Source organism: Amphiura filiformis, chromosome 15, assembly GCF_039555335.1.
Source record: "Amphiura filiformis chromosome 15, Afil_fr2py, whole genome shotgun sequence".
Lineage (NCBI taxonomy): Eukaryota > Metazoa > Echinodermata > Ophiuroidea > Amphilepidida > Amphiuridae > Amphiura > Amphiura filiformis.
Window position 1 is genome coordinate 11257808 of NC_092642.1, and position 25913 is coordinate 11283720.

General features: G+C 37.7%; 1 protein-coding gene across 1 annotated transcript in view; it reads left to right on the top strand.

The window, feature by feature from the left end:
- The first annotated feature begins 56 nt into the window (after nt 1-56).
- Nucleotides 57-25913, top strand: part of LOC140171251 (protein polybromo-1-like) — an 82237-nt gene continuing 56380 nt past the window's right edge. Inside the window, exons 1-8 of the mRNA XM_072194480.1 lie at nt 57-148; nt 11333-11581; nt 12388-12535; nt 14716-14973; nt 15595-15732; nt 18311-18505; nt 19508-19713; nt 22593-22673. Of these exons, the coding sequence (XP_072050581.1) occupies nt 11361-11581; nt 12388-12535; nt 14716-14973; nt 15595-15732; nt 18311-18505; nt 19508-19713; nt 22593-22673 (1247 nt within the window). The 5' untranslated portion in view covers nt 57-148; nt 11333-11360. The remainder of the gene's footprint in view (nt 149-11332; nt 11582-12387; nt 12536-14715; nt 14974-15594; nt 15733-18310; nt 18506-19507; nt 19714-22592; nt 22674-25913) is intronic.

Genomic DNA, 25913 nt, shown 5'->3' on the forward strand with positions numbered 1-25913 from the left:
CACGTTTTTGTATTAGAAGTTGACATTTGCACTCTAATCATGAGGTTAAATGATTTTCTGCAGGTATCTTTGCCCTTTGATAAAAAAAGAAAATCAATAGAGGGCGCTGTGAAGCTGGAGCGTCGGAGATTTCTTTGTCTTTTATCAGGTAATTTCTAGCCTAAATTCTTCGCTATTCAAATGTTATTTTGTAATTTAAACCATACAAGGTAAAAATTGAGTATAATTTTGAAGTAATGTCAAACATATATTCATTTTAAACATCCAATTTGGCCTGTTTCGGACGATAAATTTATGATACGGCGACAACTGGTAGCGGAATTCGACAGCTTTGTCGAACCTTTAATTTTAACAAAACAATAATAATGAATGAAAAGGTGAACATAATAACCTGGTCCGAGGAATGTGTTGGACACGTCCAACTCACACCTCGAGATATATTAAAAAATAAAGCTGCATTTGCAGCCATCGGCACCGCGCTGTAAAAGTTTTCCCCTTTTCTTTTGAAACTAATAATATGCATGCCGTCGATGCCGATGGCGATGGCAATCGGAATCACAGAATTGTTATTTTGTGATGTATTGCTCATTGTAATTACAGAGGACAATTAAAATATATTCAAAATGCCACTAGAAGTAGAACATCCATTGCTTTACTCGAGAACTCTTAAACTGAATTTTCAATTTATACTCGATCGCTGAGCCACATTGTGATGCACCGCTTTTGGAAAGCGATGAGCAATTGCTGAATTTTGCGATGCGTTGCTCGTCGATTTTGCATTTAAATGCTTATCAAGGACAAGGCGATAGCGATTGCAGATGACAATTAAAATATTTTAAATGCCACAAAATGCACTAATATTTATTTGCCACAGATAACGCACAGTAAAGCGACGAACATGATATTTTGTAGCAGAGACTGAAATACATTTGTACTGCAGAACATCCATTTAGGGACCGTTCACCAACACTTGTAAGGGGGGCCTGATGCAAAAAAAATTTCATCGCGAAAATTTTTCGGGCCCCCTTTACAGACCTCAAAACTTTCAGGCCCCCCTTTTGACATGAAAATTATGGGTCAGCCCCATAGAAAAGCATAGGCCCTAAACTTTATTTTTCCAGGAAAATTTGTGGTCATTTTTTTCAGGGCCCTCCCTTAGGAGGGTTAAAAATTTTCAGGGCCCCCCTTTTTGCATCAGGCCCCCCTAACAAGTGTTTGTGAACGGTCCCTTACTATCAATAATTATCGTAAGTTATGAAATAGAGTAAAGATTATAAGAACGCTTCCGTCTGAAGATCCGTCCGTCAGTCCGTCCTTCCTTCATTGTAAAAAATTATTTCTCAATAATTGTGTTTGTAATCGCTATTATTTATAAACAGGAATAAATAAGTAATAGAGTTGGTATCATTGTGTGACATTTCTGTTAAAGTTTGTTCAACAGAAAAATTATATCGGATTATGTTTTACTTTTGACGTTATGTTTGTTAATTGGTTTTAATGGTTAAAGTTTCTTTTAGTAGAGAGAAACTGTAAAACTATACCATTGATTTAGAAACACTGTATATAATTGTTCCTGATTTTTCTATTGAGTACACGCTCTGTTATTAGCACCTTTTGTTCTAATGTCTTTGACTAATATACTGTGAGTAAATAAAATGAGAGCTATAAAATACAATCAATTAGGCCAGGCAAATATGTTGGGGAAATTGTAATATATAATACACCTACCCATCATGCAGTGGGAGTTTTAATGATATTTTGCCAAATGCAATCACCACCTACACTCAGAAGGGCACTTAGATCAATTTGCATTGTGGGATATGATGCCATCAATCCCATGTCTAGCCACTAATCTACACTCATAAAACTAATATCATTAGATTAAGGTTACACACAATTTTGACAAAATTTTTTCAAAAACTGGCTGTACGTAGCCACCTAAAAAAATTATTTTTTCAAAAAATAAACATGGTAGGCCCAAAATTATACTTCATCTTAAAGGTGGCCCTCTAGAGATTATTATTATAATATTTTTAACGTCATAGCTCATACACAAATGTACTTTGCAAGTGTTTCAATTTTGTTCACGTGTCATGAGCATGAAGATTTTTTTAAGACAGAGGCCATAATTTCCTGGACGATAGCCCGATTTTACTCTCGATTTGGCTACTGATTATAAACAGGTCAACAAAATAATGTAGCTATTTATTTTCTATGCAGCTTGCGTTGATTTAATTTTCATAGCTCAGTGTATTGACAGAATTTCAATGGAATCTGGTACCACTTTGTTGTCATTTTGCAACAATAATATTGTTTTCGTGGAATATGTTGTCGACATAATTCTTAGCTACATTATTTCTATGATCCCTTTACAAACAGCATGTGGTATGCTTATTTTACTAGGATTAGCCAAAAACGAAATATCCGTATGCGTTTATTAGCATCCATGCCGTCATTTTCAAGGATTTCAATATCTCGAAGTTATAGCCAATGACAGAAATACACATGACAAAATCACCCGTTTAACTATACCTTTCAATCTCTTGAATGCGCAATGGGACATGATGATTACTAATAAACCTGGAATTGTAATCGCCAACTAAATACTCACCATTTATGTAGAAAAGTGAAAAATTTCATCATAATTAGTTCCGAGATGACAGCTGCGTTCACATGTTCACGATAATACTTGCAAATCAAAATAAACAGGTTTTATGACGTCACTGATGCATGGATGAGGTCAACTCGCTTCAGAACCAAATTGACCCAATGCAAATTTGCCCCGCTATGGCAAACAACTGTGTCCAATTTTATCTGCCGTTTTCTTCTTCCTCTCTTTCTTTCTCCCGCACTCCCCTCCGCTGTCTCTTCCTCCTCTCCTCTCTCTCAAAAAAAATTAAAATAAATCCATAAAATATATGAAATTAAATAAAGAAGGATACGTAAAAATAACATAGGCCTAAATAATATAAAATAAATGAACAAAAAATTAGAATAACATATAGGACTAGAAAAACCTCTAAATAAGAACAAAATGCATAGGCCTAAACGAAATGCATGAGAAAAAATATGAAAATAAATGAAATAATATTTACCTAAGGGAGTGTTTATAAAAGTTGTAACCTCAGACATCATGATTAAGTAAAAAGGGTGTTTTTTTATCATGGGCTAAATATTTTGACCCCCCCCCCCTTCATAAAAAAAGAAACCAAAAATATAGGCCCATGTCATGAACTCATTAGCTAAAAATTACCGTTTGGAGTTATTATTCATTTGAGTCATAGTGTTACACCCAAATTGTAAAGTGTGCACATTTTGTTAATTTGAAGCTTGAGAGTATGGGCTTACATAATTAAATGCTTAACATTCCCTGTAAGGACTGAATTGTTATTATCCCCCTTTTTAGGACCCCAAGCCCCCCCCATCACCAAGTTAATTATTTCACTCCATAATGGGCAGATGGGTAGTGAAATATGGCCCTCGGGGCAAATTTAAATGGCCTAGCAAAAAATACTTGCACCCGCCCCCCTTGGCATGCCAAAAACCTTGCCCCCACCCTCTCCGCCTGCAAACAAATCCCTGGTCCTATTTTGCAACTCAAAACACAGAAAATACCACCCTTCTCGATCAGTATCCTTTGCAATATGATACATCCCTCAACAAATGACGCTCCCATTTACTTTGTTTTCAGAGAACCTAATTTGCAAACCCAAAATGGTATAGATAGATACGAGTGTAGTGAGTACTAGAATATTTTTCATACTGTTTAAAAGAGCCCATAAATGATGGGTGTCAAAAAAGTCGTGTCCTCTTTTGATTTGCCAAATATATCTGCCCCTTCCAAAAATCGTGTCACATTTGCCCAATGGTGCATGCTGCCCCCAACTCTTTTGTGCTATGAATTGTTTTCTTGTTTGTCCGGGGCCACATACTCTCATGTTACGCATGCATGGCGTATTTTGAGGACAAAAAAAAGGGCGGCGGAAGATGAAGGGGTGGCAACAGGAATTATTAAAGACAAAAGGCGGGACAGAATGGGTGGGAGAAAAATTATTAATTAAAAAGGCGGATGATTTATGGAAACTAATGTAACTACTAGGTATTCCTTAATTTTGGTCGCCAACAGGGCCACAGCTCAAGTGGTAGGGGTAATTGAGGTGTGGGAGGGTAACACCTCTAGTTCTTTAAATAATTTTTGCTCCAGCTTCCCCCCCCCAGGCTTTTTAGATTTGGGTCAACCTCGCCTGTGGCTGCATTTTCCCAGGGGGCACTCAAATATGACAGTGTACGCATGCGTGACCAAATTTTTTTTTTTTTTTTTTTAAATGAGTTTTACCCTACCAGCAAATTTAGCCCCTTAATAAGGTAATTTAGTGTAGAATTTACCCCCTAATGAGTTTTTGGCTGATGAAAATGCAACAAATGTACCCTTTTTGGACTCATAATTTTCCAAAAATTTGAAAAGCTACCCTAAACAAGTTGTCCAGTTTCAGAAAACTACCCTTATTCTTGAAAATCACTGTTTTTAGACCCTAAACGTCACACGCAGTAACTTGCCTTGCCTAAAAAAAAAACACCCCCTTTTACTTGTTTTTTTGGTCACACATGCGTACAGACCATTTATGTGAGTGATCCCCCCGGGACATTTTCTTATGAGCCCCCGGGGTTGGAGCGGCCACGCACGATACGCTTATGTTACGCGTGTAAGTACTGGCATACAACCGACGACGGTGCACAGCGGTGATCAATTCTACCGCACAGGGGGTGCTCAAATATTCGCAGACCAGATCACGGTTCGTACCATCATAGTATTGGAGATAAAACTTACAGTGCCATTGAAATTTTATTGATTTTGTTGGTCGATAAAGGCAGCCGCTGGGCCTGAGGAAATTGCTGGACATAGTATAAGAGAGAGTGTTCAACAAGACTAATCCAAACCATGTAAGTTTTAGGTTTACAAATTGCACGTGTTCCTAACAATTTGGAATTTACAGGGCACAGTGTCATCGCCCCTATCTTCAAAGGGCTTGTGTACACGGTAGTACTAGCCGCGAAGTAACATTGCAGCAGAGGTACTCCGTCGTCAGGAATCTTGTAGTGTATATAGCTCCTGCGGCGCTGTAGTCCAAAATTAGAATTTTGGTCAGATTTTGAGTTCAAGACGCATGGCCTTTTCTCAAGACGCAAACTAACGACTATCATATCTGTTCAACACGTATTTTCAAGTGTATGAGACCAGATCTGGTTTCTTGAGACGAAATCATTTACGGGAGATATTCATTATTTTCCACCCCGGTATCCGAAGATTTTCGTCTGATATCAAAAAGCGTGCATAGCAATTCACGTGTATCGATCCCGTGTATTTATTTTAGTATCTCTGCTGCACCAAATAATTATTAGCCAGGCGATGTCGTGTGCAGGGGTGCAAAGATTTTGACAGTCCATGAAGGAGGGCATATAGGGGCAAGCAATTTTTAGCAGGCCGTGCAATTTCTGGCGAGCCAAGGGGAAGGATTTTTGGCTGGTCATTTTTCCATTCCCCCCTCCCACCGGAGAGATAATTACCACCCCCGGTATTGCACAGGAGTCCAGCCACATGGCATAATTATGTAGTAGCCTGAGACCCTTTAGCACTAAAGTGACCTGGTGACCTTTTAATGTTTAGTCTATTATAGTGCGTCTACCAGGGGTCAGTTGTCAATAGGCAAAACTGAAAAATATTCTACATGAAGCTAAGTGTTTTAGTTTCTACGGTATATTGGCAGTGTTTTAGTCTGAATACTAGGCTAAAAAGAAGATTCATAGGGCAATTCTGGTCGGTAGAACTTCAGCTCCCCCAAGTCTTGTTCAGATGCTGACCGCCCTGAAATTTAAAATTAGTAAGCCAGTTTTGTGTGCCTTTTAACCCATTTTTGATTACCCCCCTTGACAGTTGCCCTGCCACCCTCGTCTCAAAAATGTCCTGTCTACGCCACTATTCCCTATAGTAATTACATAAATATTTGTCAGGATTGCCAGTCACGAACTATTATAATAAATTATTTTTATTGGCCTAGTTTTTATCTTTTTCTGGCTTTTAAGTTTTGTATAGGAGGGCTGTGCGTTTGGGGCGAAGTTAGCACTAGGTCGAAGTTCGTTGGTTTGTCTTGGTTGGTTCCAGCCAGTTTGCGGCGGCTTGTGCTAAAATACGAAGGAGCACCAAGCTGACTGGGACTGGAACAAATTACATTGCCTTGTGTTCTGTTCAGTTCAATATCTATATTTGAATAGGAATTGTTTTATGACTTACAAAAATTTTTATGGAACACATTTTCTTCAATATTTTGTCAAGTTGACGTCAAATGTTCTGTTCTATATTATTTGGCAATAGTGTCTTTTATTCAGAGCACATCCAAAGTTGTAATTTTGTGTTTTAGATTGCAAAAATCGGATATTTTTATTCACGACTACACGTCCGGGGGCTTCGCAAGCATTGGCAAGGGTGCAGAATTCGACAAAACTTTGACGGTAATTTTGCCTGTTTGGACACTAAAAGGCATTCGATCCTTAATGTTGTTTGAATAGAGTTTTGATTAGGTAACACAATGAGATGTGTACCGATTTTATATACAAAATTGTGAAGAATTGTTTTCAAATGTCCGACCTGTGTACTTTTTATTGATTACAAATTGGCGTGTGTTCGTCCTCAATATACATAGGCACGTCGTATATAGGACTGGTAGCGAGTCTAATACTGTAAAATGTGTTTATCGATGAGACTACTTACATCGCTAACAAGCGTCCCTAACAACCCGTCAACTTTAAGACAAATAGGTGAAAAATGACACTTTAATGATTTGTTTTCATTGATTTTTTTATTTCACGTGATCCATGCTCATATCGCCTAGCTAAAAAATGAAAAATATTTTTTAGACTAATCAAACCAATATATAAGCCTATATAACCTTAAATGGCCATTAAAATTGATAAAAATCTAGATATTTGGGTTGCCTTCAATGAGAAATTGTCACAGTTGATGAACATAGAATGTTATACATGCAATGTCAAATTGGGGGGCAAGGGTATCATTTTTTCAATCAATTTAGTATCCTTTGTGTCGTTATCATTATACAATAAAAATTCCTTTAAAAGGAATGGGGCTCCCAATGGGAGCTTTGATGTGAGATGCTGAAACCGAGGGGGGCACTCCCACTGTGAAGGTGACGCGTATGTGTAGGGCTGTTAAGACCCCCTTTTCACCATCACTGTCACCAAAAGACCCCATTACCAGTACATGCTGTGTAAACCAAAGACCCCATATATTTCCTTTAGATCTATCACCCAAAGACTTTGAAATGACAAAGCCATTTGAAGTCATTTAGAACTAGAAATTCAATTTTCGAGGCTTCTTTAGGCTCTCACACAAAGACCCCATTAAAAAGTCATTCTCACCCAATGCCCCCGCCCTTATAATTTAGATCCAAACGGATTTACTCTCTCAACCAATGACCCCATATTCTGTACATTTTGGTCTCCCTGAATGCCAAAAACCATGCTCTCACACAACGTTATAGGCCATACATGCAATGTTAAATTGCAATGTTAAATTGGGGGGGCAAAGGGGTATCATTTTGCAATCAATTTAGTATCCTTTATATTATGGCATTGTGTCGTTATCATTATAGAATAAATATTGCTTTTAAAAACAACAAAAAACAGTAACAATCCTGTTGACCCTGGCTGGAGAAAATTATAAACGACTGCAAATTAGTCTATGAGTAAATTGTAGGTCAATGAATTATGCAACCCACACAAAATAATGTTGCACAAGCCAGTGATCTCCTTGCAATACAAACCGCACAAAATAGCGTACGATACGTTAGGCGGTCTACTTGTTATTGTTTTGAATTGATTCATTATCGAAAGTTAATAATTGAGAAAGGTAGCAAAATAAAAGATCCAGTTGGTTGGAAATGATTGGCTGATGCATTCAAGTCAGTGTCATGTCACCGATATCGGTCGGAAGTCGAGATTTCTTTAACTTGCAAAAGGGTCAGTCCATGTCAAAACAGATTGAGTGTACACCCATCCTCTTGGATTTTGCTCTCCTTTGGCTCAGGGGTACCTTTCATGGATCCCTAGGTGAGGTCACAAGAAAAAATTCAAATTCCATTTCGCTTTGCGAATGGCGGGCAATCAAAGTTTGGCGACCTCGACCAAAATTGGGAATTTAAGGGGTCCAAATGACAAAGTGCTCTCTTTGAGGGGCACTTTCTTCTTAATTGAATCAGTTGTGACCCTCTTTTTGAATGTGGTCACTCACTGGCTGTGTCTAAAATACCTAATGCCAAAAAGATAGATTTGAATTTCGTTGGGATTTCAGAGGGGTCAAAATCAGCAATTCGTACTGTTCAATCAAATTATCTTTGATTTTGAAGGACCCATGATAATGTCACAGTGCACTTATAGGTCCTAATTATGTTCAGAATTGATTAACCATATGCCAATGTCTATGAGCAATTCAAAAAAAGAGAAATTTCTAGACCCCTACAGAATTTTAGGCCACCCCTAAAGTGGTTCAGCCACAAATGGCGCTTAAAATCAGCAAATTTTGACCCCTAATAACTTTAGGTGTACACCAGATATGAATTTCTAGTCTTTTGCATCTGAAAGAATGTAGTCTAATGTTACTAGGAACATAAGATTTGTTTTGTATTTTTTGTGTTTTGATAGTCGATGGTCCCAAAAATCCCAATTTTTGACTAATAATGTACAGGTTATGGGTCACCTCACCTCAGGTACCATCCTCATCATGGGGGTGGGTTGCAGCCAGTTTTGTGATGAGCCTCCATTTGCATCTGTCTTGTGTGGCTTGGGTCGCATTGTATGTGGTCATTCCCGTCCAGGATTTGATGTTTGATTCCCATGATGTACGTGGACGTCCTCTGCCTCGGTTACCTTGTGTTTTTCCTTGCAACAGGGTTCTAGCAAGGTTTCCTGCACTGCCTCTTGCTACATGACCAAAGTACTGTAGCTTGTGTTTTCTCACTGTTGTCAGGAGTCTTACTTTTGGATCGATCTGGGCAAGTACCCATTCATTGGTGTGTTTGTCTTGCCAAGTGACACACAAGATACGACGGTAGCACCACAGTTCAAAGGCTGAGATCTTTTTGGTGTCTGCCTTCTTCAGGGTCCAGGCTTCACATCCGTAGGTTGCAATGGGGAATATGAGTGCCTGAAGCAGTCTGGTTTTGACTTTGATTGAGAGTGACCGGTCTTTGAGTAGGTTTTGGATTTGACTGAATTTGTTTCTTGCTATTGCAAGGCGTCTTCGGATCTCCTTTGAGGTGTCATTGTTGTTGGAGCAGGTAGCACCTAAATATGTGAAATCGTTAACTTGTTCCACTGGTTCACCATTTAGCTGCATGTCATTTGCTGCTTGGAACACACCAGGAGTTTGGTTTTCTTGACATTCATTTGGAGGTGGTATGTTTGACTTTCCTTGCAGACATCTTGCAGCAGCATCTGTAGGTCATCTTCATTTTCAGCAAGGAGAGCCACATCATCTGCATACCTCAGGTCTGTAATTTTCATTCCACCAATGCTGATGCCATTGTGTTGTTCAGTGATTGCCTTCCTCATGATGATCTCTGAGTACACATTAAACAGGGCCGGTGAGATGATACAACCTTGTCGATACTCCTCTTTTGATTTTAAACCATTCAGTGATTTCTCCATCAACTCGCACTGCAGCTCTCTGTGTGCTGTATAGTGACTGAATAAGTGCTACTATGTGTCTGGGAAATTCCATATCAAGCAAGGACTGCAGCATCATCTGATGGCTGACTGAGTCGAAGGCCTTTTTGTAGTCAATAAAGGCTATGTAGACTGGTGTGTTTGTTTCCAATTTCTTCTGTAATATCATCTGTAGGTTGAAGATTTGGTCTCGCGTTCCCCTTCCTTTGCGGAACCCTGCTTGTTCCTCTGCAATTTCACAGTTCAGGATGTTCTGTATGCGGTTCAGCACGATGTTCAGCAAAATTTTGCTGGCATGTGAGATGAGGGCAATTGTTCTATAATTGTCACAGTTGGTTAAATCACCCTTTTTAGGGATTGTGATGAAAACGGATGAAACCCAGTCTTCTGGCCACTCTCCTGTTTCCCATATCCGAATGCAGATTATGGGTACAAAATGTCAATTTCAACATACCCTTTTTTCTATTTTTGATCACTTTATAGCAAATTATCTTATTTATCCTGTTATTACATCCGATTTTGGTGATTTTGGTGTCTAATTATGTTTTTCTTGCCTGAGAAATACAACTACGCAATTTAACAAACTGTACAAGGAACCAATGACCTCCTTATTACAATATGGACGCTTTTGGCAGCCATGTTGCAAAAGAGGGTCATCGGTTCCTTGTATAGTTTTTTAATTTGCTTAGTTGTATTTCTCATGCAAGAAAACATATATAATTAGACACCAAAATTACCAAAATCAGACGTTGCTAACTATGGTCAGAATTCAAAAAGGTCGTTGACCTATGAACATTTTTTTTCATAGCGCCCTCCTGAAAGGTCTGACACATAACAAACTATACATTTTTGGAATCCTCATGACCATACGAGTAATTTGATATATTACTTGACATAATTGGGAGCATTCTGAAAATTTGACCCCCATAACCTGTACTTTGCATGTGCATCATTGCCAGGAAGTGCATTTTTGACCCCCTTAAAAATCCATACAGAGGATTAGAAAGGAGTTTTTTCTTATTACTTGACTCAAGAGCAACTTGAAATATCAGGATAAATAATACAAATGGCTATAAAGTGATCAAAAATATAACAAAAATATCATACTAAAATTGGCATTTTGTACCATATCCTGTATGCATGGCTAAATGACTATTTTTGAAAGCGTCAACTTAATACTAAAACACAAAAAATACAATTCCGAACTTCCATTGATTTACGCGGTGTCATGCTTCATCGATTTCTACTAGATTCTGAATGCAAATGTTTCTAGCCTCGAACGCGAAGCTATCTGTGAGCAAATTCATGGCTATACTTCTCAAGCAACCATTGCTGTCAATGAGTTATTGTTTTGAAAGTAATTTCCAAAATAATAGATCCACTTGGTATGAAATGATTAGTTGATGCATTCATGTGACGAGCGAAATCGATGTTGGCTGGCTGGTTGGATTTGGTTAAATTTATACAAGGTGTATGTAGGCCTATAGTTTACAATAATTATTATTTATCATATGCTTCAACTTGTTACTTTCAAATTTACATGTTGTGTCAGAAACTGAAAGAAATTCATTATAAACTTTTACTGATTTACTTCCAGCACCCTCTGAGAGGGCTTTACATTTAAGATGTCAAAGCGAAGCAGAAGATCATCCGCCATGAGCGACACAAGAGATGATGATGAACCGTTGTCACCAACAACATCTGTACAGCCCAAGCGCCGTAAGAAGTCTGTGCCTGCAGTTGACCCCAGTGATGTGATTCATGATTTGTATGAGATCATACGCAATCATAAGAACTCGGAAGGAAAACTGCTCTGTGAGGCTTTTATACGAGCACCAAAGCGCAGGTAATATAACTAATATAATTATATATATATATGCTGACTCACTACTAAACTGATTTTATCAGGCCAAATGTGTGTGAAATGTTGTCATTTGTAAGCTAAAATGGGTCAAAATGTAGCCTAAAACTGAGCCAAAGGAAGAAGCATGTTACAATTTGTGATCAATTTTGTCTCTGTATTTCGAGCAACCTGTCAGCCTCCCATGTTCTGGTACTGTATTTTAAATATGTTTTGTATCAAGTTACATGTATCTATTAATAATATGAATAGGCTAATTTGCATCAGAAATATGATTGCACATCCTGCTAATACAATAGTATAGTGGACAAAATTTGATCTATAGAAAAACCAAGAAATCATAAGTTTAAGGGGGTACTACACCCATGCCCAATTTTGTGTCTATTTTTGCATTTTCTCCAAAATTATAGCATTGGTGACAAGTAAGATATGTATATTATAGGGGCAAGGACTACAACTACTGCACTGGAAATTTTATTTCAGCACAGACAACAGTTGTGGAGTTACAGTCAAAAATGAGGAAAACCAATATTTTATCAATAAATCAATAACTACTTGCCTTGAGTTCCTGAATTTTCAGTGCAGTAGTTGTAGTCCTTGCCCCTATAATATACATATCTTACTTGTCACCAATGTGCTATAATTTTTGAGAAAATGCAAAAATAGGCACAAAATTGGCCGAAGTAGTAATACCCTTAAACTTGATTATTTTTTCAATAAATGTCAGTGAGGTCAGTGTGGGCTGAATTAAATATGCACAATGCAAGTTGTTGCTTTTCCTTATAACACAGGTCAGATCCAGATTACTTCAATGTAGTGAGCAACCCTATTGACCTCCTGAGAGTACAAGCCAAGATCAAGATGGAAGAATATGATACAGTGGAACAGTTCTCATCAGATGTCCACCTACTGGTTAGCAATGCCAAGGCTTATTACAAGGTAAGTTGTGCTGGTTTAAAGCCTCAATGTATGATTTCCGTCAAATTGTATTTTTATTATTCTTTATTCAAAATGTTGAAAAAATTCGGAAATAATATTAGTAATAACTGCCGGGAAGGGGGGTTGTCCATTTTAAGCTGATATAACCAGGTACAATGAAAGAAACCCCACATGCAGTTCTATGGGAGGACATAAAGTCATAATTATGACTTTTGACATAATTATGACATAAGTCATTATGACTTTATGTCGAACTTTGCAAATTTGGCCGATTCCATTTAGGTGTAAGTTGGGACATGTGAAAACATTACAAATATGCACAAAATCAGGTTTGAAAAAAAAAGAAACAATTTCATATTATAAGATCGCATTCTTAGGCCAAAAAAAAAAAGGTTTGTCTCACGAACCCGCAAGCATAAGTATGTGAAAGCGATACAGCAGCGTTTGTCTACGCGCTGACCGCCTTTTTAAAGTTTTTTTTTTTTTTTCCCCGATTTTTCCGGTTCCCGATAGTTCGACCAACGTAGTAAAAATGAATTCCTCAATGTCAGAAAACCATCGAAAATGTCAGGCAGCGCGTATGCCATTAGTGTTGCAGATAGCCCGTAACCCACACCGTAGCCTCAGTCTCGCTAGTTTCACGCCATCCTTGCAACGGCACGGAGCGTATTAAACCCGGACGAAGCAAAGTGGATGCAATATAAAAGGACTTAGCCTACGGAGAACTCTGCGATCGAGTGAAGCCATGTTGTTTTCATAAATTTTTGTATTTTTGTAGCTGTTTTTTAACGAATTTTTTACCGTTTATTTCAACATGATTGTTCGTATTCGTATAGTTAAAACAGGGGGGACTGTGCTGAGGAATTGGGCACTGCATCGGTGCGCCGATTCGGTTACAATTTGAAACAAAAAGCCACATTGTACTCTAGGTTGGTACATATGAGCGAGAATTGATCGGTCCATAGAGGGGTAAAAAAGGTGAAAACTGAAGAAACCTCTCGATAGAGTACCGAAAGCTCACTCAGCCCTCTAAATATTCACCTCTATGGAAACATCAAATCTCGCTCATACCAACATTTGTTTCGTTACCTTGTATTGTGCACTGATTTTTAATAGTGATCAGCTCTAGGAAGGCAAATAAAATACAGTTACAGAATATTAACATTGTAAATTTGTTGCTTCTCTTTCATTGTAAGACCACTTGTAGTTTTCCAATACCTGTCTTGTGATTTTCATTTGTCTCAGGCTAAAAAAAAAAAAAAAAAAAAAAAACAAAAAAAAAAAAAAAAAAACCAAAAAAAAAAAGAAAAAAAAAAAGCATAGCACTTAGCTTTTTTGGCAAATGTTCGTGAGACAAACCTTTTTTTTTTTTTTTTTGGCCTTATGGCTTTAAGCATTACAGGTTACACAGCAAATATCCACCAGTGCTCCACCAAATGAAAAGGCCATTATATACTGGTCCAGGGCTGTAGCAGGGATGGGCCAGATGAAGTAGGTGCTTGCACTGGACTAGACAAAAATTGGCTACAGCTGGTCCAATATGGTGTGTCACTTACGGATTTCCTATTGCAGCCAGAGCTGGTCCAGGTCTGGTCAGATATATGTGTTGCTCAGTGCTTGTGCTCACTTTATCTTAGTAAGTGACTTTATGTGGCCTATTATAAAGTGCCTACTCATTTGGTCCACTTAAAGTGTCACTTTGACTGGACCATGCGAATAACCTTTTCATCTGGTCAATTCTGCACCACCATTATGTGATGCGATCAAAACAATCAGTGGGAACTCAGAAATATTGATTTTGAGATACAGCCAAACAAAGGAAATATTTTTTTTGTTTTGAAAACTCTGTAATTGCGCATATATTTGAAACTGGTTGTTAAATTTCAATGGGTTTTTTTTCTACAAAATCCAGCTTTGTAATGCTTTTTACTATCCTAGAAGAAGCTGAAAATTAAATATTTCCGAGTTCCGACTGATTTTGCTTGATTGCATCACATATGTTGCCCAGCACTGGGCCAGTACAGGGCCACCTCAACAAAGTTTCCTGTGTAAGTTCAGATTTAAGGATTGGGTTTGCATCTCTTATTCTGTATTATGGTTGTGCCTAAGCTTGTATCCATTTGTGTGTATTTTGACAGTGCTAAGATTGTGATATATTTTGTTTCGTTTTTAAATAACAGAGAGGCAGCCCTGAATACGAAAATGCTTGTAAGCTTTGGGAACTGTTTATTGAGAAGAAGAAAGACACGTCAGAAGATGGGGAGGGTGATGACGACCATGACGAAGATGCTAGTGAGATGGCCGAATCTACCGAAGAAGAACCTACTGAAGAGGAAGAGGAGGAGGAAGATGATGATGAAGATTATCAGGTGGATGATGATGAAGAAGAAGAAAAGGAAGAGAAGAAAACAAAGCCAATAAGACCAACATTCAAACTGGTAAGTGTGCAGTGATTGTTGGGTATGTGTTTTGCAAAAACCCTGCAAATGAGGACATACATGAGAAATCTCTGTACTACAGTGGATGCATACGCATCCGTGGTTCCTATACAGTGTTTCTAGATGTAAAGCGGCATAAGAAAGGGCTATTGTATAGGGCGAGTTTGCACTTAGATTGTGAAAATTGAATCATGTCCACAGTAAGGCAAAACAACTTGCAACATTTGTGTCCATGGTTAGATAATGAAAACTCTATCTTATTTTTCACATCCTTGTTTGCCGGTGAAATTTCAAAAAGTATTTCAAGGTTTTTATTCTTGTGAGTCATTTAGATTTACAGCATTTTACATGAAAACACCCATTGGATCTTATAATTATGACAGTATAATTATGACAGTATTTCTGCATATGCCTAGTATTTGTGTCAACTAACGTAAGCTGCTATTTGCATGATCTCAATATCTAAAATAATACCCAAGACGTAATGTTCACATCTGGCGTGTCTAGCAGTGGCTGTAAGCAATAAAATTGCAATGGTAACATTTCCAGGTAGCAGGTCAACAAAAGTCCTACACTTGATTTTAAAAATAACCCTTTTTTTTGTTCTTCTATTTAATATAGCCCCAGGAAGAAGCAAGAGAGATGACGCCATTGACTGTAGATGTACGTAGTCCAGATATTAAATCTGCTGATAAGAGTCTGGCCAGCAGTGGAAGTCTGACAGGTACTCGTGGTGGCAAGGCTATTATGCCCAAAAAGGTAGGACTTGGGTAAAACTAGAGCGATAACCGCACCATAGCTGAACCATGTGGCTTTGGCAGTATATTGTGGTTGGCCTATACCACTGTCATCATTGCATTTAAATTTCAGCTCAATTGAAGCATTTTGAAAACTTGACATTTGACCCCTTTATTGCCCCTTAATGACCTTAAATGAATTTTAAAATATATTAAACATGTTTAGAATGTCATAAGGATCGCTATGTTTAAATTTCAGCTCAATCAGACATTTTGGAAAACTTGACCTTTGACCCCTTAATGAACTTAAATGAATCTTAAAATGTTTTTAAAATGTTTAGAATGTCATAAGGATCATTGCATATAAATTTCACCTCAATTGGAGCATTTCGAAACACTTGACCTTTGACCCCTTTATGACCCCTCAATGACCTTAAAAGAATTTTAAAATATTTTTTAAATGTTTACAATGTCATAAGGATCATTACATTTAAATTTCAGCTCAATTGGAGCATTTTGAAAATCTTGACCTTTGACCCCTTTATGACCCCTTAAAAACCTTAAATAAATGTTTTAAATGTTTTAAACATGTTTAGAATGTCATAAGGATCATTGCATTTAAATTTAAGCTCAATCGGAGCATTTTCGGTTAAAATGACCTTTTTTGACCCCTGTGACCCCAGGATGACCTCTGACGTTTGGAAATATTGTTATTATATTCTTTATGTTTTCCTCTTTCATATGACACCACTCATGGGGTCATACCTTCGTAGCATTTAGAGATATGTCCATTTCAGACCAAATGGTTAGTCAGTAAGCTAGTAAGTAAGCTAGTAAGTAAGCTAGTAACATTCAAACATATAGGCTGATACCATTTCATGGTTCAGCAAAAATAGCAAGTTTGTTTCCTCTAGCAGCACACATTTCATTTTGGAGCATTTTTTCTGCATTTCTTTTTTTGCTGAACCATGAAATGGTATCAGCCTATATGAGTGAATGTTACTAGCTTACTTACTTACTAGCTTACTAGCTTACTTACTTACTAGCTTACTTACTTACTAGCTTACTAACTGACTAACCATTTGGTCTGAAATGGACATATCTCGAAATGCCACGAAGGTGTAACCCCCCCCCCGAGTGGTGTCAAATGGAAGAGAAAGCATTGAAGAATATAATAAAGAAACACAGGGGGTGCTACTACTAATAGTTTTAAAGTTGTGGTCCATTTTGATTCAGAAGTCGCCCAATTGGGCTACTAAATCACAGATTTGCACTGGGAGACAGCTTGTCTGGTATTTTGATAACAAGCATATTGTTTCCAAGAAAGTGAAGTAAATATTGTGAAATTCCCAAAGTATTATTAAAACAGTATCTTATTAAACCACAGTAAGAACCAAACTGGACATGTCTAAGATCGCCCAGTGGAATAGCCCATTTTGTGGTTAGTATTTAGATCACAGGAAATTACAGTGTCCCATGATGCATTTATGAAAATACACACTAAGGGTATGTGGTAAATGCTATAGTTGCCTCTTATTGAACAATAATGGTGAATACTTGTGCGGTGGGGGCTTGGTGGTCAAATGTTATTCCTTCCCATGATGCATTTATGAAAATCAATACATACACACTAAGGCTACAAGGTAAATGCTATATAGTTGCTACCAACATTTTGAAATATGTCCAATTGAGCTACAACTTAGTACAAATAATCCTTGATATAAGGGGATCATGAAACATCATCTGAGGTCATCCAAGGTCAAAGGTTAAAATTGCTCCGATGTGGCTGTAACTCTGGAAAAACAATCCCCGGCACTTGGGGAGTATGAAACAGCAAAGGTCATCTGAGGTCAAAGGTCAGGTCAAATTTAAAGTCGCTCCGATGTGCCTGTAACTGGGGGAAAACAATCCGCGGCATTTGGGGAGTATGAAACTGCAAAGGTCATCTGAGGTCAAAGGTCAGGTCAAATTTAGAGTTGCTCCAATCGGGCTGTAACTCAGGGAAAATGATCCCCGACACTTAGCGAGTATGAAACTGCAAAGGTCATCCAAGGTCAAAGGTCAGGTCAAATGTACAATTGATCTGATCATGCTGTAACTCAGGGAAAACAATCCCTGACACTTCCACAAGTATAAAACTGCAAAGGTCATCTGAGGTCAAAGGTCAGGTCAGATTTGAAGTTGCTCCGATCGGCCTAGGCCTATACCACAATATGCTGTCGAAGTCACATGGTTCAGCTATGGTGCGGTAACCGCTCTAGTTTTATTTGAGAAATCCTGAAAAAATTACATCACAAGCAAAAAAATTATAATCGTTTTTTTAAAAGATTTTTTGTTGGTTTCACTATTGTTGCTGTTACGGGTAATGCAGGAATACAAAGGGCAGTTCCATTTGAAATCCATACACCCCCTGTGGAAGACATGACTTTAATCTTCCACACAGGGGGTGTGAATTTCAAATGAGATTACCTGAATGGGTGACTCCATGGAGATTAAGGTCATGTCTTCCTTAGGGAGTGTATGGATTTCAACTGGAATAGCCCAATAGCTGCTATTTGCATAATTCCAATGAGCATATTGGCCTCTTTTTGTTGACACAGGTTGATGAGTACACCCTAGACAATTATGAAGACCCCTTGGAGCAGCTATTCACTGCTGTCATGGCTGAGAAGGGTTCAGATGGTCGTGTCATTAGCCTGCTCTTCCAGAAGCTACCATCAAAGGCGCAGTTTCCTGGATATTACGATGTGATTGAGCAGCCTATTGATATGAAAGCCATTGCTAGAAAGCTCAAGGTATGCCATTAACCTCATGGACACTACTGCCTTTAATATTACAGTGCATCTGATTAGTTAATTACATATAATAATCATCTGAGAAACCAATCAAAATAGAGCTATTAGATCTCTTAACAATTAAGTCCTGTTGACTATTCTTAGCATAGCTCAGTGTTCAGAGTTTTCACTTCTGGTGCATCTACATCTGTTGATTAAATGCAGACCTCTGTTCTCCCCATACTGCATTTAGAGTTGGGTAAATGAATCATGAAAGAATTCTGTCCTTTGGAGGGGATGTTAAGACGTTGCTCCCATATACAGAAGAGGCATATCTGTGCATGTAGCTTGCAGTCAGTTTCTATAAGAGTATGGTGTTAATCCCTAATTGTCCAGGTGTTCAAATAGAAATTAGCTACATAGAAGACTTTCTTGGGTTATTCCAGGTTGTCAAAACCTGACAAATCAAATAAAAACAAGTGCCTTCAATTTACAAAAAGGTGCAGTGATTTATAGTGCGTTATGCAAAGGCACAAGGCCTAGATGTTGATTCACTAGCCTCAGCACACTTTACAGGTTGTCACTGATCACTACGGCTCCACATTATTCCATAAACCATTAAACAACAACTCAGAGACTTTGCAGCTTTGGAGCGCTTACTCTAGACATTCTACAATTGACCTTTGCAGCCAGGATCAGCTCCCTGAGTTTTGTACGGGTTACAACAAGACAAGTAGCAGTAAGTTCCCATGTCCAGGGGAATTTCAAGCTAACTCGTTTTTTCCACGTAAGTGTACTAAGACGCCGCCAGGGTTCAATCCCGCAACCTCCGCCGACAGGGTTCAATCTCGCACCATAGTCTAACGCTTCTACCGATTGAGCTAACTTGACTGATAGTTAATAAAGAAGATATTACCTTTTACCTGTAGCGTCTTAGAGAATGAATTGAATGAATAATGGTTTCAAAATTACTCACCTTACATTTATAAATGAGAGAATAACTTTGTTTGAATACCATTGCAGAAAAATGAATACCCAGGTCTGACTGAACTAGAGAATGACTTGATGCTTATGGTGAAGAATGCCAAGAAGTTCAATGAACCAGGTTCCCAGGTACATAAAGATGCCATGACTCTCAAGAAAGTGATCATGAACAAGAAGTCTGAGCTTCTAGCAACGCTGAAGAGCCCCACACCAGTGACAACGCCAACAAGTGGTGACAAACCCAAGTAAGATACACAGGTGTTGTGTGTGTGAGCGTGTGTGTATTTATATTTTGTTTCTTGTCTTTTTCTTGTCTTTAATTGATTGAATCAATTCTAAGTTATTAGAGAGAAAATACCAGTACTTGAGAATTACGAATTGTAAATCTAGCAGATTGTCATTTCTTTTCACTTCATTCCATTTAAAGACATGTTGTTTGTTTGTTTTTGTTTTGTAATAATTCATCTCAGTTTTTGTTAGTTTTTTGTAATTATTTTCATAAGCAAGAGGTCCCTAATAGAAATCAACTTTAAATTTACACATGAAGTATTTGTATAACAGATACACACAGATGCACCATACTCACCCCATATACACACTCCACACAAACACACCCCACACCTACACACATCAACATGTAACCACCAGCAAACTGGCAGAATTCACACTTTTGTTTGTATCGCCTTTGAGTTTCCGTTGTATAACTGTAGACAGTACTGCCAAATTTAGATTTGCCTTACATCTACAACTGCGGACGTTTTATATAATGCATTTTTGTGCCGTTATTGATATAGTGACACCATCTAATTGTGGTTTCCAATTATATGTCCACTGTTACACAGTGATTGCTTGTGTGTGTCCTTGATTGAGGGTGTTTATAAATATACATATTTTACTATTCATACACTACACACACCCCTACAACCCCACATACATATACAAGACTTGGGCCATGCCATTCAGGATAAACAGCCAAAATGCAATGTAAGTAAACACACACCAGACAGACACTCCGTTTTTACAAGGGATACAGATGTGTTTGAATCTGTGTGCTCATAAGGTAAAAATGCAATATATGCTGGAAAATACCAAAGTAGTTACTGTGGTTTTACTTTGGCAGTAAATATTTGGAATACCGTATTTCCTCAAATAAACGCCCCCAGGGCATTGCATTTTCCAAACGGGGGCGTTTATTTAAGGCCAGTGTAATGGGAGAGAACATCATTATTTCTTAATTGTATGTCCAAATTATATAAAACTATACATTTTTGGAAAGGAAATGAGCCAAGGAATCTCATGGTGGACGTCAGATTTGTTCAAAAATCTAGAGTTTTTGAAAAAATCACAAAAAATCACTTTTTTATTTTATTTTTTTTGTGACAACTTAGAAAAAAATCCGTTCGGAGTAAAAAAAATCAGTTAGCTTTTCATGAAGAAGAGATATGAACTTAGGGAAGGTTTTTAAATTTTTTGAAATTCATCTCTTTTTCGAAATTTTGAAAAAAAAACATGTGAAAAAGCAATTTTGTCACTCTATAAAAAATTGCACGTAATGGTGTATATTTTTGTTTAAAACAAATATTTTGAAAAAATGAGAAAACCTTCCCTAGACTTTGATGTACTCTAAACGATAGTGCAAAAAGTGTACCTTTTGCTTGCATATTTTTCGAATTATCTTGTCACAAAAATCGTGCAATATTGTCACAAGATTTTTGCAGATTATTGATGCTATTATCGACCATGTGGGCAACTTGGTAAACTTACTTCACAAGATAGCATGGAAATATCAGCATTTTTGAAACATCTTGGTTGAAAAAAGTGGTAGGGGGACGTTTATTTGGGCGACTATTCAAGGAAATATGGTATGTTAGAATTGAGCCTGCTCTCAAAGTAAAATGCAGTATTGTAAGTAAAATTCTGAATTATTCAGATTTATATGCCATGCGTACGAGTTTGAATGCGGAACTGATTATCTATTAAGCTTATCGGCTGATCAACAATAGGTTGACCCATTGATCATCAAGCACATAGTTGGGCGGAGACATCACCTATTGTACTTGCTCTATGATCACAGCCATGTACCAGGAAATCTGAGCAATTCTGAAATGTACTTTAATGGTAAATAAGATGGCAGATATTGTATTTTTATATGGTCTCCAGATGTCTGTTCCCTTTTTTTGTAACTTGTTTGCTCGCTAAGTAAAAATGCACTATCTGCTTGCATATAACATAGCAGATAGTGTGTATTTACTTCAGCAGCAGATGCTCTCACTTTTCCTTAACATGTCGGGTGGTATGCGCTGTCCATTCTCTAAATTCATCATCGTCATTGAATGGGATTATTTTGAAATTTGAAAACGCTTGAAATATTACAAACAAATAGGCGTATGTTAATAAATAATATAAATACAAGCTAAAACCGTTGGGGTTCGATAATGAACCCCATAAAACTAACTGAGTATATGGAAAATGCCATACGGCCGGGCGGTTTCACAAGTTGCTGACTCTATCATGCCACTCGCCGCCTGAACATGTTTGCTTGCGAAGTCAAAACACAGTGTCTACTACCAAATACCATAGCATGTACTGTGTTTTACGAGGGCGGCAAATGCTTTTTAATGTTTTTAATCCGTCTGCTCCTGAAGTAAAAGCACAGTGTCTACTACCAAATACCATAGCAGGTACTGTGTTTTATGAGGGTGGCAGATGCTTTTAATGTTTTTAATTCATCTGCACCTGAAGTAAAAACACAGTGTCTACTACCAAATATGACAGCAGGTACTGTGTTTTACGAGGGCAGCAAATGCTTTTAATGTTTTTAATTCGTCTGCTCCCGAAGTAAAAACACAGTGTCTACTACCAAATACCACAGCAGGTACTGTGTTTTACAAGGGCAGCAAATGCTTTTTAATGTTTTTAATCTGTCTGCTCCCGAAGTAAAAACACAGTGTCTACTACCAAATAACACAGCAGGCACTGTGTTTTCACCTGGGAGGGCAGATTTAAGACATTTACATGTGTATATATGTATCAGCATATACATGTGTATCAACACTATGTGCATTGAGTCTCATCTCAGTCATGTGCATTGAGCCCTGTATGCTATCCATGTTGTGTATTGCAGACTGTGTTTGTCGCCTCGTGAATGGCACAACACATTTGCAAGTTTTCTCGAGAGCAGCAAAAACCAGAAAGAGGAAAATAGGTGAGGAGAAACGGACCGTTGTTATGATCACCTTCAAAATGCAACTGTCGATGGGAATTTGAACCTACTCTCCTCAAGTTCACAGTTATTTCCCACAAGTAAAAAAAATTAAAAAAACAAAAATTTTGCCCCTTATGACTATAATGTCAAAGGTCACCTGTGTTACAGTGCTTTTCGCTTCCTTCTGGCTGCCATCTATGTTGTGATACACGAGTGATGTACACATAACAATTTGCCATTTCTGTGTAGATATACACTGCCAGATTCCTATTGCTGCCACCTGCACAGGTACACTTTTGCCAAGTTACTTGGTGAAGTACCAGAGGAATACCACACTGCAGTGCTGGTAGGTCCTGTGCAGTAGCAGCGTTGGTACTGTGTAGGTACTCTGTATGTACCAGTCAGGTACCTTGGTAATTGTATACCTGTGCAGGTGCCTGCAATAGGAATCTTGTAGTGTACAAGTCAATATACAGAAGTTCTGCCATGATTGGAAATTACACTTACGTTACTTTTCCAAGGAAGTGAAAAACACTGTAGCTCAAGATTCATAAACGTTTGATAACTTTTAAGATTCATTGCTGTATTAATTTTGCTTGCTCAGAAGTTACTGCAGCACAGTGTGGTACCTTGGTGTTCAAGCCTAAGCAAATGTCAATATACATGTGTGCAATGTGCAAAGTACTATAGTTTAATTAAAGAATTACCACAAGGTGTGATTATGAACAAAATAATAATCTTCACATTCTCCGGCACAAGATGAGATGTTTTATATAAAGTTTGATGTCTATAAATCCAATCACTTTACCACCACATCATGTGATATGTTACCATAGTAGCATGAGTTTAGAAAAAGCACTGAGACTTTGTAACAAAAGCACAGTATATTTGATTAGCAAATTTAAGGTATTGGGTAGCTAATGTTGAATATATGAGGAGAGTAGGTTTGAAATGACTTACTGACAGGGATAAGGTGAGGCATGAAGGTTGCATGTTCAATAGCTGCTTGCTATATGCAGCAATAAATAGCTGCCTTGTGTATGATGATATTGGAAAATACTGTTTACACATGTTAATAGTGCCAGTCAAAATTGTATGATTATAAGCCCCATTGTAGCCATGCAACAAGTGGACAAGTATAACCATTTTAGATTACTTCAACAAAAAATTACCAAAATCATTCAATAGTCCAAGAATGAAGTTTTCAGGAAATTTTATGATTCCAAAGAAATTAGACGTAGACTTCATATACTAGTGGCCTGAGATGAACTTTACAAAGCCATCATATTAGATATTCACTCATAGGATAGAATTTTTGCGTTTCTTGGTTACAAGAAATTCTTGTACAAGAATATGATGCAGAAATCCTGATAGTTTGACTAATATCAGGGTTACAGTCTTACAGATGGCTGGTTACTTGCAGCTCTAAACAGTTCAAAATAACAAAAATGGATTGGATCAGCCATCTTAATCAAATTCCATTTCTATGGTCACCTTTGAACATCCTTAGATCTAGATCAGTAATTTGAACAGTATTTGCTGAGTTATAATGTCAACCTGTTTGGATGATTGTGACATGACTCGCTGTTTACACTGTGGATATTGAATGTGTCAACCTTCCTGTTGTCATCTAACAGTTTATCGTGGCATGGCGTACTGATTTTCAGGGATGTCTATCGCATATTTTCAATTGATTTCTTAAATGCTAAAGCTGAACATTCTCTGTGGGATACAACTTACAACAAGTAGATAAATCCATCATTAAAAAAACCCAGCAGTACCAAGCTTTTTAACCCATCTGAACTAACTCATAATATCAAGAGCATTATCCATGGAAACTAAAACAATTGGTACTTCTTATAAATTATATAATCTAACTACATGTACTTACATTGTCTGTCAATCAGGATCCCCCTCTGTGAAATCACACCATCATAAGTTGACCAATCATGTGAAGTTAGCGACCCTTTTTTACTCAGTAGTTTCAAGTTTACTTGCTTTAAGTTGTGACTATTGGGCTATTCCAGTTGAAATCCATACACAAGACATGCCCTTAATCTCCCACACAGGGGGTTTAGATTTCAAATGGAGTCGCCCATTCAGGTAACCCTATTTGACATTCAAGTTCCATGTATGGGAAATTAAGGATGTGTCTTCCATAGGGGGTGTATGGATTTCAACTGGTATATCCCAATGGAGATTCAAGTTACAAGACAAGCATGTGATATCCAAGTATATAAAAGTGATGCTATAAGCTACTTGTTAATATTTCCATTAGGTCTGTTCACACTGTTTTGCCAATACTTGTGTGTCAATGTGAACACACATCATATGGTATGGTATCACATTGATGCTTGCTTATACCATGGAAGAAAGAGATAAGAAGGAACCACAACGAACGCATTCACTTTGTCCACTCCCTTTACCGACATTTAATTGACATTGTTATTCATGAGGATTTACTTTGATCAATACCCTGCGTTAAATAGGTGATTGGTATTGTACTCCATGTATTTGCATGTCTTCTGGAGCGTGTCTGAAGGATGATTTGAACTAATGACCTTCCGTGCAAGCACCCTATAGGATTTTCTCTGGTGCGTGATCATCGGTCATTGATGGCCTACACATCTTTTTCTTCCATTTTGCCCAATTTTCCCGAACTTTGATGACTTTTTTCTCAGAGTTGGCAGTCTTTGGCACTGAAACGAGTTAGCTAGTTACGATTATACACATATAAACTATTAAATTAAAGAGGTTTTATGTACCGGACTCAACCGGAACATTGTGCATTATTTAAGAACATTTTACATCTATTTTTCTTGAAAAAGTCACCAAAATCTTACCTTATTTGCTAAAGCTGAAACTCAACCAAAAAAACGGCCGATTTTGACGACCTTTTCGATGTTTTAAAGGACATTTTCTACACAATACGATCAAGAAAACAGTTTGACTGTAGATCCCAAAACAAAGCTACTATACATGTTCAGAGCATCAGTGAAATTCCAGAATCTTACTTCCGGGTAGCATTTGTTTGTTCGTGGATGGGTTTGTTATAGTTTTTTTCCAGTAATGATTTCGCCAAGCATCGATCGTGGTAAATGGATCATACATGAAAGGAGGTACCATTGATAGCTTTTCTTTTCATGCGTCAATAGATAAGCGGATTAAAACTTGGCCGATCGAAGTCGTTGTGGTTCCTTCTCATCTCTTTCTTCCATGCTTATACAGACAATAGTATCA